Here is a 16,584-nt window from a genome sequence, read left to right on the forward strand (position 1 = left end):
CTAAATATAAAAGTCAGAAAAGACTGTTAATGTTAATCACAGAATTTAACTGTGCTCACTTATTCTTCCCTTTGTGGGGGGAGAACTCACTAGCTTGAATCTGACTTCTTATTTTAAATTTCATTTTATTTTAATTCTTGTTCGTTGGAATAATCCCTTGTTCCATTTGAACTCTGGCCCATTGGTACTTTCTCTCTTCTCCCAATCATTTGCTACTGCTTTGTATCTTGGGCAAATGTGTGTTTTCCAGACCGCTGGTGAAAATACTAAATGAAACAGTCCTCAACCCTAGCCCTTGCAGGACTCATCAAACCCAGACTAGATTCAGTGGCAGTTACTCACTCCTTACTTGGCCTCCAGTGTGGTACGGCCTTGAAGTACACTTCTAACTTAAAGCACACGAGCAGTTGCAGTGAAGCTAATGGCAGTACTCATGTGCTTAAAGTTAGGTATGTGCTTACATACCTCGCTGAACTGAGACCTTGATGTCCATCAATAAATTGGTATGGTCATAGTTCCTACTGTTTAGAAAAACGATCTGGCTGCTGAATCCAATGGTTCCAATTATGGAACTGTCCAAGACTTTGTAAACCAAATTAAATACTGTCCCAGGAGCAACTCGGGAACCAGATTGTGACAGAGTCGCAAGCAACCTCCCAGTTTCCCTGCCCCCGCTTGGGATTCAGGGGGTAAGGCCTATATCTTGCCCAGATAACTCCTCCCACTGATGCTGGTGGTAAGGGAACCAGGAAGCAGACTCTGACTCTGCGTAGCACAGAATATTTCTTCTGGCACAGCTGCACTGATATGTGTGTTGGGGGTTCTGCCCACACACCAGAGTGGTGGGGGGTGGAAGTTGTGGTCCTGTGGAGGTTGCTGTTCCCCGCCTCCTTCCCTTCCATTACAACCTGCAATGAGGGCAACTGGCACAGGTGGTATTTATTTTGTTTTGTTTGTTTTGTTATTTGTATTTCTGTAGTGCCTGGTCCTGGTCCATGTCCATGACCAGGGCTTCTAGGTAGCCTTGCATCCCCTTATTCGCCTGTGCTGCAGGATTCATCAGCCGATAATCTTGGCCGTAGGCAAGAAGGAAAGAGAATAGTGTTTTACTAAAAGTAGTTTAACAGTTTTTATATAGGGAAGACTATTTTGTAAATATGAAACCAGAGCAAAACAGTAACTTTAGGTGACACCTACATCAACAGGAGCCAAATCTTGCCGTCATTACTCAGGTAAAGCCACTGTTGAAATCAGGGAGATTTTTTCCATGAGTAAGGACTGAAGGATTTGTCCCTAGACTACTTCTGTAAAAGATTCAAAAACAGTTTTCAAATAGAGTGAAACTTTTCCGGCTGTGTAATGGGAGAACTATGTGGCACTGTAACAGTTAACCAATGGTATGTTTTACACAAGAAAAGACTTTAACTACAAACACCTTTTAAATCTGGATAATGTACCTGTTAATTGTGCCCAACTGCCCACTTGGTAAATATTATAATATTCTAGAAGACGTTCTGTAACACAAGTCAAATCAGTTTCAATAGACTTCACAAACAAAGCTGTAATGAAAAGGAGTACTTGTGGCACCTTAGAGACTAACAGATTTATTTGAGCATAAGCTTTCGTGAGTTACAGCTCACTTCATCAGATGCATTCAGTGGAAAAAAGCTGTAATGGTTTCTGTGCAGGACACAGATGGCATTAAGCCACTATTTTACAGTGCAGACAGGCAGATACGAATACAAGAATTGTCATAACAGGTGTCCATCCAGTTTGCTCTCCTGTTTCTGAAGGTAACTATCAGTGGACACTTTTGAGAGAGGAGTAAGAAACTACAAAATGGATAACCTGCCCATGGGAGTAGAACCTGACCTGTCGGTTGGTAATGGGCTTCTACCTGAAGCATGAGTTACCCTATTCAATGTAACCATGTGCGTTCTCATTATCCACATTAATGCCTAATTCTTCTCTGAATCCTATCTTTGGTGATATCTAGTATGAGTATATTACAACTCCCCAGTTTGTAAACTGAATTGAATTAGATTTAGAATTGGGTCAGTTGGGCTTTCCAGAAAGAATTGTTTGTGGGATTAAAGCTTGGTAATGGGACATTCACTTCACATGTAGATTTTTTCCATATTTTTTTCCAGTCTCTCAGCTTCACAAATACAGTAATATGGCTTTATGTTTGCCAGTAAGAACTCATACTTTAGAAGTAATTGCTCTTAATGGGAGTACTCGTGTGCTTAAAGTTAGGCATGTGCTTACATACCTCGCTGAACTGAGACCATGATGTCCATCAATGAATTGGTATGGTCAGAGTTCCTACTGTTTAGAAGAATGATCTGGCTGGTCTTTTTGGCTACCAAGTATTGCTAAAAAGTATAAGGAACCAAAGAATGAGCAATCACCATTTGCTCAGCACCTGAATGTAGCAGGAGGAGATGTGCACGGTTCTTAGAAATGGATGCACATTTAGGCACTCCCAGAACACTGAAATGAGTCTGGCTGAGACAGAGGAAAAGTGAATGTGTTGGGGTGGAAATGGGGAATGGCCAGGACATAGATGCTGAAGTGGAATCCAGCAAATGCAAATTATGTACATAACTATCAGCATTACATTTTTCAGCTACTTCTTCTGCCAACCATGAATAGAGGCTTCTTCAAGTGCACTTTAGAGTGAAAATTAGAAGAAGCAATTCATTGTTGGTACTTTTCTTTTAAAAGCAGCATATCAAACATGTTACTATCAATCATTGTAAAATTGCTTAGAAAGTATATTTAAATTATTTTATTTTTATGGTATATTTAAAATAAATCACAATCTGAACAAAGGACATACTCTGGTCCATAACTCAAATATTTGTTTCCCGTGTTCCAGGAGGGATAAGCACAGAGATGAAAGTGGGGCAGTCCTGAATTCTATTCCTGACTCTGCAGCTAAGTTGCTGTGTGCCTTGGGCATGTCACTTGACCTCTTTGTCTTACTTTCTTCACCTACAAAAGGGGGCATGATAATATATTTATTTGAATCACAGTAGTACTGCTAAGATCTGATGATTGTTTTTTTACAGCATTTTCATCTCATAAAACACTGCTGTTGTAATATTGCAATTGAATTGCTTTCAGAGAAAAAGCAATATTCTGTAGAGGAGCTGTAAACTTTTCATTGATCTGAGGTGGGGGGTTTTTAAGATCATTCTGAGAAGAGGTTATGAAATGTCAGACGTAATCCCTGTTGTAACAGAAGTCAATGCAAGGCAGAATCTCCTGAAAGTGTGACATTTACTTGCTTTACTAATAAGCTCACCACCAAGCTGTGGGGGTGGGGGGTGGGGGGTCTCACACTTGAACACTAATTTTTCAGAATTTCTGTTCCTAGATTTAAGTAATTTAGTGGAAAGGACGTTTTCATTTTGTCCAGTTATACTGTATTTTGTGGCTGTGCTTTTGTTGGTGATGACTAGGTAGTGAAGCATAAGTTTATCTATCCCTATTATTGTTGAGACAAGGTGGGTGTGGTAATATCTTTTATTGGACCAACTTCTGTTGGTGAGAGAGACAAGCTTTCGAGCCACACACTGCTCTTCTTCAGGTCCATTGTTGTCCATTTTAGCTTTACTTCATTCTTATTGCTTCCACCTCGGTACCACTTGCCATTGGCCTTTTACTTACATGGAAGATGTAAGAGAGGCAAGGAAAGCTTTCAAAAGTGACTGGAGAGTAGGCTTAATGAGGAAGGAGAGCTGCAGGAACTGTATACAAGCTCTGCCTGTTTCCATTGGACCCAGCCTCTCATCCCCTTCCCACATCAGACTTTCCCAACACACTCAGATTAGATCAACCTTTGAAAAGACTCACACAAATATAAAAATGTACTTCTATCTTAAATGAATAAGCTCGGTATCAGTTGTGCCTTCCTTCAGTTCCAGTTTGTGAGGCAGTGATGACTAGAACTTCCAGGTTAACAGCCCTAAAATTTTAGTTCTCTTGTCATGCACCATATGAAGCAGAGGCAAACTGTTTGAAATGGTGGTATGTTTAGTACTCAGATATAGACATTCAGGATTCTTGTTGTTCTGTTCCATTGGTGAGGGGGGCGGAGAAGGAGGAAGGGAAATGTGATATCCTTAGAGCACACAAAGACATCTCGTGCCCAATTCTGCCATCCCTCCTCTCATTAAGCAGTACCTTTCTATCCAAGTAGTCTGAGTGAAATTCGTGGAGTGTTTGTGTGGCATGGTACTAATCATGATAAGAATAGCAAAATCAAGTCCAAAGTGAGTTTAGCCAATTCAGGACTTCCACAACCAGAGAGTAATTGCAAATGAATTTACAGAAGGAGGGGCGCCTGCATGATGACATTCATACACTTTAGAGTAAACAGTAGCAAAGAGAAAGCACTGGCCATAGATGACCCTGGGGGCAATCTGTTAGTCTGCAGGTGATTAGACATTGATTCCCAAACCACTGTTTCATTTAGCTTCTCTTAGATGAGACCGGGATAATGTCAAAATCACTTCCTTTTATTTCTTTTTGACTTTCAGATAGTTTGAATCTAAATATCTAGCTGTTGTGTGGCTTCAGACGACAGTTGATGTGTTGAAGATGAACTCAGACACCTTCTATGAATGTGGGTTGAAGGCTTGCAGCATGTCAAGGAAGACCAGAAAAGATGCAATGAACATTCTGTAACCAGGAAAATGAGAGAATTTCTTAAAGAACACAGCAGAAACCTTTCTCTCCTGCAGGTGGAAGACATGGTCACATGCTTTTAATATCTGGGTAATTTAATGAAGAGCTCTCTGTCAGACTATCTTGTAAATCTTGTACCTGTGTGACAAATGTGCCTTTGAAACTTGCAGTAAACAGTTTATTCTCTGGAAACCCAACTGTTGGAAAAATCACTATTGAAGAATCATGTCAAAAAACCTGGAGATCATCAATTTGTCATTTTTGTTGGAACATGAGAGGGAAACAATACTAGGAGTATTGAAGAGAGATGAGTATTTGAAAAAAGTGGAAGATAAGAGGATAAGGTAATCTTTTAACGTTCTTCTTCTAAAAAATTGCTTTTTTTTTCATTCTCTCTTGCTTGAGGAGTTGTTAGAATATTGCAGACTGGGTAGGGTGGCTAGGTGCCTGGTTTTTGACCAGCAAGTCCAATCAAAAAGGGGACCTGACAGTGTCCGGGCGGATCTACTGACTGGACACCCAAAGTCCGGTTGCTGAGGTTGGGGAAAGTGGGGAAGCACTGGCTCATTACCTGCTCCAGCCCCAACTCAACCAGGGCTGCCTCCTACCTGTGTCAGGTTGCTATAGCTCCCAGCCCCAGCTCTGCAGGCGAGATCCTCTCAACCTAGACTGAGGGAGAGGGGAAGCAGAGGGGGGAAGGGACAGGGCAGGGAAGGTTCTGGCAGTCCTGCTGGAGTGTCCAGTTTCTAAATATTATGAAGATGGCAGCCCTAAGACTGGGACCTGACTTGAGGGTCTCTTCACCCACGTGGGAGTCCTGAATTTCAGGAGTCACTTTAGCACAATTGCTCCTCTAGTCTCATGCAAAGGGAAGTATGGCGGAAGTGGGAGGAAAACGCTAGTTAATGCATCTTTTTGTAAATGTGTGTGACGCATGCATAGCTACAGGCAGTGATGAGCTGCCAAAATTTTAACAACTGGTTCCCTCCTCACCCTACAAGGGGGTCGGGGCCCACCCCGGGGCCCCGCCCCCCAGGACTTCTGCCTCATCCAACCCCCTGCGTTCCTTGACACCCCTCCCACCCCGGGATCCCAGCCCCATCCACCCCCCTCCTCTGTCCCCTGACTGCCCCCAGAACCGGGCAGGAGCGTCTCGTCGGCCACCGTAGTGGGTGCCCGCCCCGCCCCTAAGAGCCAGAGGGACCTGCTAGGGGGCGAGGTGGGGAGTCCCAGTGTTGCTTACCTGGGGCAGCTCCCAGGAAGCATCCGGCAGGTCCCTCTGGCTCCTAGGGGCGGGGTAGCGAAGCTGGGTGGGCACTAGGAGGAGCGGCCGCTCCCCCCACTGATCCCATCAAAAGTGGCGCCTTAGGCACCGACTCCATGGGTGCTCTGGGGCTGGAGCACCCATGGGGAAAATTTGGTGGGTGCAGAGCACCCACCAACAGCTCCCCACCCCGCGCCCAGCTCACCTCCGCTCCGCCTTCTCTCCTGAATGCGCCGCCCCGCTCTGCTTCTCCGCCACCTCCCCCGGCTTCCTGCAAATCACCTGTTCGCGTGGGAAGCCTGGGAGGGCTGAGAAGCAGGAGGCGGCTTCGCGCTCAGGCCCAGGGAGGAGGAGGTGAGCTGGGGCAGGGAGCGGTTCCCCTGCGTGCCCTCTGCCCCTCCAGTTACCTGCTGCGGTGCGGGTGGCCCTCCTTATGCCCCCCTGCCCCAGCTTGTTTCCGCCTCCCTGGGCCTGAGCACGAAGCCCCCGCCTGCTTCTCAGCCCTCCCAGGCTTCCCGCGCGAACAGCTGATTCGCGGGAAGCCGGGGGAGGGGGCGGAGAAGCAGAGCGTTCAGGATAGGAGGCGGAGCGGAGGTGAGCTGGGTGGGGAGCTGCTGGTGGGTGCTGTGCACCCATCAAATTTTCCCCATGGGTGCTCCAGCCCCAGAGCACCCACAGAGTCGGCACCTAAGGCACCACCTAAGGCACCGCTAACTGGTTCCAGTGAATCTGTGCGAACCGGCTCCAGCTCACCACTGGCTACAGGGTATAAGACTAGGGATAGTGATATCCTGGATAGCAGAGTCATTGGAAACTTAAATCCAGTACCTTTTTGTTAACACACACACATGAATTCTGCAGATTTGTTGTTTCTTTGTTTTGTTTCTTAAGCTGTAATATTACTTCATGCAAGGTTAACCTGCAACAGAATGCCAGTGCATGCTGAGAATTAATGATACCTAGATCTACCGCATACCTTGGAAATTTGCCATAAGATTGTCTTAATAAGTTTGCAGAACATTTTAAATGTGCTAAAATTATGGCATAATGAAATCTGATACTTTGCATTGAAAATATGTACAAATTCTCTTGACTGATGATCATTCCAAATTTAAGATCCCAGCATTCCTGTTTGATTCCCACAGAAATGTTCAGAGTCCCAAAGTAACAAAATCTGTGAGGTGATATTGCCTCTGCCTGTGGGCACCTTGAATAGGAAGTCATCATTTAGGCACTAATGTTGAATTTTGGTAAAACAGGAAAAAGTGGTTATCCTACAATAAAAATGAAAGTATTATTTTCTAGTATGTTACCAAGTTCATTTTTCTATTGATGGGCTGATTAACTCCTGCACCGAAGGTGACTGAAAACATTTGTGGCAAAAGTTTTTGTATTTCAAGTAGAGTTGGAAATATTGCCTGGTACTGATTCTGCTATTTTGTTTGAACTGATCCCATGCGCTCAAAAGGGTTAAACAAAGCTATTGTGACACCTTTTTTCTCAGAGAGAGTGGCTATGTTTTGTGTGCTCCTTCAGAGCCAGTGAGCGAGAGCGAGCATGGTGTCAGTAGTAGCAGCAAGGAATAGCTCTGTTCTGCTTTCCCCTACAGTGTTCAGGGAAAGGGGTTTTGCCATCCAAGATTTTAGGATAGCAGCCTTGCCTGCTAGCTCTCAAAAGGCCTGGGAGGAAGGTGTAGAGACTCCATGAGGGTTAGTAACCCTCTCCTTTCCTGAAAGATTACACAATTAGAATTGGAAGGAGATTGTTTGGGGACAGAGGACAATGGGGTTCAGTGGGGATTGGATGCAGATATTTCAGATGACAATTCAAATTTTTTGTTTCAGTTAAGCATGATGCTCACTGTCCCCCTACCTAAATTTTTGTGTAGTTTGGCTCTGAGAAACAAGTTTAGACTGCATTTATGTGTGTCTCTTGGTCAGGGGGAGCCTGGTTTAGAGCGTGCAAGATATACCAAGTTGCAAAGGGAGATGGAATTCAAGTGCTTGTTTGTTTCTACTTCTGTATTCAAAGGCCAGGCTATAGCTTGTTTTTCTCTTTGGATTGGCAAGTGTCACAGACACATGTATTCAGCACCCACTGAGGTCTCTCAATATAGATCCAGTTAAATTTTTATGGTTGTGGGTCTGTACTGAGTTCTCTCCATTTAACTGTCTCTTCCCCCTCACCCTCTGCAGGTAAACGAAGTAACTAGAGTAAATGCAGTGCACCCATTGCTGTTGGCAGCCTCTTTACCCAGTGGGAAATGTGGCAGCCAGAGTAAACTGAAAGCTTTTCCTTTTGCCTAAGCCTAGTCTAGCTCACTTAATGTAGGAGTGAGGCAGGAACGCAGATCTCCAGCCCTGGAAGTTGTGTTTAATTTGCTCTGATCATGGTTGTTATCACTGAGAGATGAAGAAGGGAAGTGCAGACCCAGCAACAGTTGGGACACAGTTTGTTCTAGGCACAGTATTCACCCTTGGAGCTGGATCAGCCTTAATAGTAATGGGCAGGGATGCTGCAAACTAGAGAGTAGCCCAGTTAGTAGTGCAAGCTCATGGTTGGGAGTTTAGGCTTTGCAGCTGGCTCTGCAGAAGTGCCTCTGATGGGGAATTTTGAGCTGCATAACTATCCCAGAAGGTGCTATCATGCTTATGCTCCTATCAAAGATTCCTGCATCAATTCCAGTAGGTAAATGGGCCACTGGCTTCCCAAGCTCTCTGCAGCAACTTCCTCATTCAGTTGTCATCCTTTCTCAAGTTCTTGTCCCTTTATGGTCGCTTAAAAACCCTACCTGCCTGCCCCTTTGAGTGTGGAATTGTGGGTATGTGGCTTAGCAAGGTGAAAACTGGTGACATTTTCTGCGTACGGGGCCGTCTGGCGGATTTATTGGCTTTTTGTCTAGTGGGAGACGACCACCTGAAGAACAGCTTGAAAACTGAAATCAATGTGAAGATCCTGATGATAATTATGAGGAACCTTTTGAAAAAAAACTAATCTTAAATTCAGTGGAATGCATACACAGTCTTTCGGCTACTTCAGGGAGACTAGTGAATGCAAGACCCTTTGGTTATTTGGAGAATTGTCCCTCACACATGTTTTGCTCACTGTGCCTGATAACATCAAATTCCAAGACCTTAAAAAGTCTCCCAATATATTCAAGACATGTTTGGATCTGAACAGGGAGCTGGGTGGATTTCCCTACCTCCAAGGAGAGTTCATGGTGACTCTCTCTGAATGCAGCTAAATTATCCCTGGCAAGGATATCTTTTATCCTTGGCTCATAAATATACTTCTGAAGAACATGTTTTGTCTTTGGGATGCCATTTGGTGCAATCTGGTGTGTGTCTTATCGAAACATATTTCACAGAAATACACAGTCTTCTACATTAGCTTTGTTTTTCATTCTGGCAAGATGCTCAGTTCACACACTGTATTTGAGTTTAATGTATTATTGGTATTATTGTAGTGCCTATGGAGCCCTAATCATGGACTCAAACCCCACTGTGCTGGGCGCTGTACACACACCGAACAAAGACACTCCCTGCCCCAAATTGCTTACAATCTAAGTGTAAGACAAGAAACAATGGATGGATACAGACCGACAGGCAAGTGCAAGGAAACAAGTGAGGGGTGGCATGGGAGAAAGCCCTGAAGGTGCCTGTTTTAAATTTAACAAGTGGGCAATGGAGACTGACATCATGGGCTGATCAGAGGCAGAAGTCGAACTTTTGATTCTAAAGGAGAGATCATAGGTAGGATGAGGATAGACCTTGAGGGGCCTTGGAAGTGAAGTCAAATAGTCGTTTTGAGGGATAGAGAAGGAGTCAATGGAGAGATGCAGAGAGGGCTGATGTGGTCAAATATATTACGCATTCAGAGCATTCAACCTACCACTAATATAGTATCACATATGGGCATATATCCTGCCTATTGCATCTCTTAGTACTTTGTTACATTTACACCTTTCCCATCCAGTTTTTAAATGTAAAGCTTCTTTTTATTCTTTAAACAGGAATTAAAATTCTGGATCTCGTTTAAACAAAAAGTAATAGAATAATAGCTGAACACAGAAAACAGAGAAGGGAAGTAACTTGAGCCTTTCCCAACATAATGCTATCAAGTTATTACTTGTGTGTTGTAATCCCCTCTTGGCCTCCTAGCAGCAGTTTAGTTGGCCAAGTCCACTCAATGGTTCCTCTGGCAAGGATTCTGCACGGTCAGGGCCGCCAATTAGAATAAAGACTCTCCTTATCAATCAGTACAATAGAAATATTTAAAAATATCAGCATATTCTAAATATAGGACAAAATTGTTCTCTTAGATACCACTATCTGGTAACTATTAGCAAATTCATGAAGTGAGTTGAAATGGATTTTGAGAAATTATCTGTGCATGGAAATTGACTTGTCAGGTGATGTATCTGGAGTTGCTTGTAAGGGCAAGTGTTGTAAAATACTATGGCTTGTATACACTGTGTACAGTGTATGTTTTTGCAAGACTGATGAATAGTTCTTTAAAGAAAATATACCTTATGTGATACCGTATGTTTCATCCATATGTGTCTGGGAAGAGAGAAGCTGATTGGTAACTATCGCATTTGACAAGTAAATTGCTCCATTAGTACATTTATTATTTGAAATAAAATACTTCTTGTGTATAAATAGTTACTATTTTTAGTACCATAAACACAGATGCCTGTTTAAAAATTCTGTTTAAAAATTAAGAATGTTCCATTTCTGAGCTAATTAATAACTAGAGTGGCTTTTTTTTTAATCGTACTGGGGTTACCATTGATTCTACCAACATATAGTAAGAATCCAACAGTTTGTAACTCGGAAGGTATTTCATCTTGCTAACATAATTTATAATTTTATCTTTAAAAATTCCGGCAGCCAAAGGTTCCTCCTGTGTGATGATTTAAACTTCCTCTTTTTTTCCTTTCTTCTTCTTACCACCTTCATTCTCTCCCAGGAGCCCGTTTTTAACATTCCAACGAGAATAATTTCCATCCTCCTTCCAAAAAATAAAAAATAAGTCTAAGAGTGCATGAGTACAACATACATACTTGATCTCTTTTGCTGTTTTTAGTTGTCTGACAATATCTCTGCACTATAGAAGGGGAAGAATGTATAAGGGGGCATTTTTAAAAGGATTTTCTTACCCCAAATTCACATCAATATATCTTGGATCCAGGACCCAAATGATACCCTGAGTTTGCATTCCTCTGCCCTATAGGAATGTGCAGAAGTAGCTAGGATGAGCTTGAGAAGGTGGGACCTTGGTGGTATTAGCCCAAAGCAGCCAGCACTAGCTGTAGTTGAGGGGACATTGGGGAAGAGTTTTCCAGCCACCAGTTTGCTTCCCACACCAACCTAGAGGGATTGCTCCTGATATCATCTCATTAATTCAGCTCTGAAACTTGGACTTGGTCGAGTTTTTTTTCTTATTTGCTGTTTTGTCATTGGTGATTGGTTGCCCTTCAATGCACTCTTCACTGCAACCGTTCAGCTGTACAATATCATTCTCCCCATTAATGCTTCTCACCTCCCTCCTCTCCCCCCACCCTCCCTCCTTTTCTTTCCATTTTCAACCACCCTACTCCTTCAGTTTCCTTTTCCCTTAGCTAATTCCCTGTCTTACTCCAAAACTTCCTTTGTATTTCACTATTCCTCTTGCCCACTTCAAACATGCATGCTTTCCAAAATAACCCATCAAACATCTTAAAACCAGGTTTTATAATATAAATCAAATAATTATATAAGGAAATAAAATAGCCCAAAATTTTCATACCTGGGTTCCTGAAAATTGAGCACCTGAAACCATATTTAGGCAGATAAATGGCCTGATTTTCAGTGTGGTGAGATGCCACTTGAAATCATTATTAGTTTATCAGTTCATACATTGGTTCTTAATAAAATTAATTTTACTCTTCATCATCCCATCCAACACAAGATAAAATGTAGAGATGCAAATCCTGTTCCAAGTAGCAGGTCTATGTGCTGGAAATCATTCTGGTGGAAGGCAGAGTCACTTTATAGCTGCTTCTGTCACTCTAGGGCTGAATTAGCTTCCTCAGCCTGTGTATGGCCTAGGTCCAGAATAGCTCAAAGATCACCAGCAGCTCCAAATGATGACTGTGGCTGGCAACTCAGCTCCTCAGGCATAGTACATTTTTCTACCAATTCATCTGTACAGGAGACATAGTTTTCTTGGGGCTGATCCAAGGTTTTGGAATGAACTCACCCTTTTTGTCCTTTCCATTCCCCTCCCCCGCTCACAGTTTTTCCAGTGAATCTTTTTCTTAATTCAGTCTGCAATTTTTCATAACTTTGCAAACTTTGGAACAATTAGAGCGGAAAAAGGAAAACTGGAACACGGACTCTACTACTTTTTTCAGTGAGATAGTTCTGAAAAGTTAAGGTGTGGGGGGTAAGGAAGAAAAAGGAAAATTAAAACTGCATGCAGTGGTGGAAAAGGTGGTTATATAAGACGTCATGTTTTACAGCATTCCTTATCACATGGACGTTATCTGTTATCCTCACCCTTGCTCTTCTGAGTCATTTATCAAACCTGCTGTATACTAAGACTATTCTGCCTTCCACTTTGGTATTTTATGAGGGCATGTTCCTTGATTTTATGCTCCATTTAGAAAGGTTTAGTATGTCAGTGCTGCCTAGTTATTGGGTATAAGAAACAAAATGCATCTTCAGTGCACTTGGTACATTCCCTCTGAAGTGGTGGTGTTTTTTAATATACCCTTTGCATTTAAAAGAATAGCTGAGTGTTAGCAGAGACAGATGTTAATACTTATCTCTCCTATCAAACCCCTAGTATTATAGATAATTTAGCTTCCTTAGGGGTATTATAGGATATTTTCCCCAGGAGTTTGATAAATGGGATTCTGCTGGGTTTGCTTTCTCTTGGATTCTCTTTGTACTCCTAGAAAATGGTTTGATCGTGTTTCATTTCTTGTATACCATGTGTGAGTACAAATGCGTCCGACTCCTAGCTTGAGAGTCCATTGCTTTAACATTTCGGAAGTCTTGCCTCCTGTGCTGCCTGTAGAAGAGATGGTGGTACATTTGCTATCCCTTTTCAGTCCTGTTTAATGGTCACAGCTATGCAGTGGTTGTTTAGAGGCTGCTGTGAAGATGGATTATTTTCAGATGACTCATCCACCTCCTCCTACTCTTCCTCGCCTTTGGAACACTTAATTCTTCATATTCTGAAATGTGATCCCATTTGTTACAGTCTGTCTGTGGTTCAATCCAATAGACTCTGCAAGGAATCACAAAGCAAAGCTTCTGACCAACACATCTGCCTGAATGTTTTCTGATGAATAAGTCAGTAGGGAAGTTGAGGGACAATTTATTTTACCAGGATTTGAAGAAAGCTTTTAAGACAGCAGTACACTTTTTAAAAAAGTCAATCTGCAAGATGAGCAGCCTTAGCAGAATGAATGTCATCAATCAAGGATTCGTATTGGATAAAGAATAGGAATTACTGAGGAGATGGATTTCAGGGTAGCAGCCGTATTCGCAAAAAGAAAAAGAGTACTTGTGGCACCTTAGAGACTAACAAATTTATCTGAGCATAAGCTTTCATGAGCTACAGCTCACTTCATCGGATGCATTCAGTGGAAAATACAGTGGGGAGATTTATGTACATTGGTAACACCCATTGTTTCATGTTCTCTTACACACTGTAACGAGAGTGATCACGTAAGGTGAGGTATTACCAGCAGGAGAACAGGGGTGGGCGGGGCGGGGGGAAACCTTTTGTAGTGATCATCAAGGTGGGCCATTTCCAGCAGTTGACAAGAATGTCTGAGGAACAGTGGGGAGGTGGGGGCAATAAACATGGGGAAATAGTTTTACTTTGTGTAATGACCCATCCACTCGCAGTCTTTATTCAAGCCTAAGTTAATTGTATCCAGTTTGCAAATTAATTCCAATTCAGCAGTCTCTCATTGGAGTCTGTTTCTGAAGTTTTTTTGTTGAAGAATTGCAACTTTTAGGTCTGTAATCAAGTGACCAAAGAGATTGAAGTGCTCTCCGACTGGTTTTTGAATGTTATAATTCTTGACGTCTGATTTGTGTCCATTTATTCTTTTACATAGAGACTGCGCAGTTTGACCAATGTACATGGCAGAGGGGCATTGCTGGCACATGATGGCATATATCACATTGGTAGATGTGCAGGTGAACGAGCCTCTGATCATGTGGCTGATGTGATTAGGCCCTGTGATGGTGTCCCCTGAATAGATATGTGGACACAGTTGGCAACGGGCTTTGTTGCAAGGATAGGTTCCTGGGTTAGTGAGTCTGTTGTGTGGTTTGTGGTTGCTGGTGAGTATTTGCTTCAGGTTGGGGGGCTGTCTGTAAGCAAGGACTGGCCTGTCTCCCAACATCTGTGAGAGTGATGGGTTGTCCTTCAGGATAGGTTGTTGATCCTGGATGATGTATTGGAGAGGTTTTAGTTGGGGGCTGAAGGTGATGGCTTGTGGCATTGTGTTATTTTCTTTGTTGGGCCTGTCCTGTAGTAGGTGACTTCTGGGTACTCTTCTGGCTTCGTCAATCTGTTTCTTCACTTCAGCAGGTGGGTGTTGTAGTTGTAAGAATGCTTGATAGAGATCTTGTAGGTGTTTGTCTCTGTCTGAGGGGTTGGAGCAAATGCGGTTGTATCGTAGAGCTTGGCTGTAGACAATGGATCGTGTGGTGTGGTCTGGATGAAAGTTGGAGGCATGTAGGTAGGAATAGCGGTCAGTAGGTTTCTGGTATAGGGTAGTGTTTATGTGACCATCGCTTATTAGCACCGTAGTGTCCAGGAAGTGGATCTCTTGTGTGGACTGGTCCAGGCTGAGGTTGATGGTGGGATAGAAATTGTTGAAATCATGGTAGAATTCTTCAAGGGATTCTTTTCCAGGGGTCCAGATGATGAAGATGTCATCAATGTAGCGCAAGTAGAGTAGGGGCATTAGGGGACAAGAGCTGAGGAAGCGTTGTTCTAAGTCAGCCATAAAAATGTTGGCATACTGTGGGGCCATGCGGGTACCCATAGCAGTGCCGCTGATTTGAAGGTATACATTGTCCCCAAATGTGAAATAGTTATGGGTGAGGACAAAGTCACAAAGTTCAGCCCCCAGGTTAGCTGTGACATTATCGGGGATACTGTTCCTGACGGCTTGTAGTCCATCTTTGTGTGGAATGTTGGTGTAAAGGGTTTCTACATCCATAGTGGCCAGGATGGTGTTTTCAGGAAGATCACCAAGAGACTGCTGAATTGGAATTAATTTGCAAACTGGATACAATTAACTTGGGCTTGAATAAAGACTGGGAGTGGATGGGTCATTACACAAATTAAAACTATTTCCGCATGTTTATTTCCCCTTTTCCCCCCACTGTTCCTCAGACATTCTGGTCAACTGCTGGAAATGGCCCACCTTGATGATCACTACAAAAGGTTCCCCCCCACCCCCCACCCCGCTCTCCTGCTGGTAATAGCTCACCTTAAGTGATCACTGTTGTTACAGTGTGTTTGGTAACACACATTGTTTCATGTTCTCTATGTATATAAATCTCCCCACTGTATTTTCCACTGCATGCATCCGATGAAGTGAGCTGTAGCTCATGAAAGCTTATGCTCAGATAAATTTGTTAGTCTCTAAGGTGCCACTAGTACTGCTTTTCTTTTTGAGCAGATGGAATTACTGGAAAATAAGGATACTGCCTCTTTAAATATAGTACCAAAGGAGAGACTGACACTTTAGCCATGATAGGAAATGTTAACCTCAAAGGAAACATTTCCACTTTGATTAAGGAGGAGAACTGCTTACTGATTTGAGCTGAGACCCAAAGGGATTTCTCCATTTTAAAGGTGCTGTGCAGGACAGAAAAAGACTTTGTACCCAGTTTTGCTGCTTTATAATGCAAAAAGAAGGCATGAAAATGGTGAGGGGTTACTTTTGGGCTTATTTTTATATTAGAAACTCAGATCCTTTCCATCCTGTAAGACTCTATGGTGACTGGACAACCTTTGAAATAGTGACATCACAAGAGCCAAGACTGTACCCACTGAGGGCAGGGGATTTTTAGTCATTTTAAATTTCTGGGTTTTCAACAAATATAACTGCAATGACTGACTGACATTGTTGGGAAATGAAGCTCTTGCTAGAGGTTCAACATTTGTAGCTCTTCAATTAAGATCTGAGAGCTAATGATAAACATCCGCAGAGAGCCCCCACAAGTCATCCAGTAGCTGGGCAACAATTGAGCTGACTTTCCTGCTAGCTCTTTCTAAAATCAGACAAACAAAGCAGATTATCCCCTCCTTCCTCCTCTCCCGCCCCCCGCAGCAGCTTTCAGGCCTTCTCCATATATCGTACCAGTATGAATAGAAAATCCCATGTGGGTCACCTTTAATGGACCTGTTCTCAGTGATAGAGTGAACCTCTTGTGCAGGGTACAGACAGGTGCTTAGTGAGAAGAATTCAGCAGGTCCCAGAAAAAACAGGCAGTGAATGGAATAGACTCCTGTAGAGTTACCACATAGAATTGAACAGGCCTATGCAATATTAAATACAACGTGAACATACAAAGCGTTTGGAGGGTCAGAGATTATTATCC

At 42.9% G+C, this 16,584-nt stretch overlaps 1 protein-coding gene across 3 annotated transcripts in view; it reads left to right on the plus strand.

Annotated features, from left to right (window-relative positions):
• SYTL5 (synaptotagmin like 5) overlaps positions 1–16,584 on the plus strand; it is a 187,181-nt gene that overhangs the window by 57,399 nt on the left and 113,198 nt on the right. For all 3 annotated transcript variants that reach the window (XM_073358234.2, XM_073358241.2, XM_073358250.2), the window contains exon 2: positions 4,548–5,039. In XM_073358234.2, coding sequence (XP_073214335.2) covers positions 4,921–5,039 — 119 coding nt within the window. In that variant the 5' untranslated portion in view covers positions 4,548–4,920. The remainder of the gene's footprint in view (positions 1–4,547; positions 5,040–16,584) is intronic.

This window comes from Lepidochelys kempii, chromosome 1 (assembly GCF_965140285.1).
Source record: "Lepidochelys kempii isolate rLepKem1 chromosome 1, rLepKem1.hap1, whole genome shotgun sequence".
Lineage (NCBI taxonomy): Eukaryota > Metazoa > Chordata > Testudines > Cheloniidae > Lepidochelys > Lepidochelys kempii.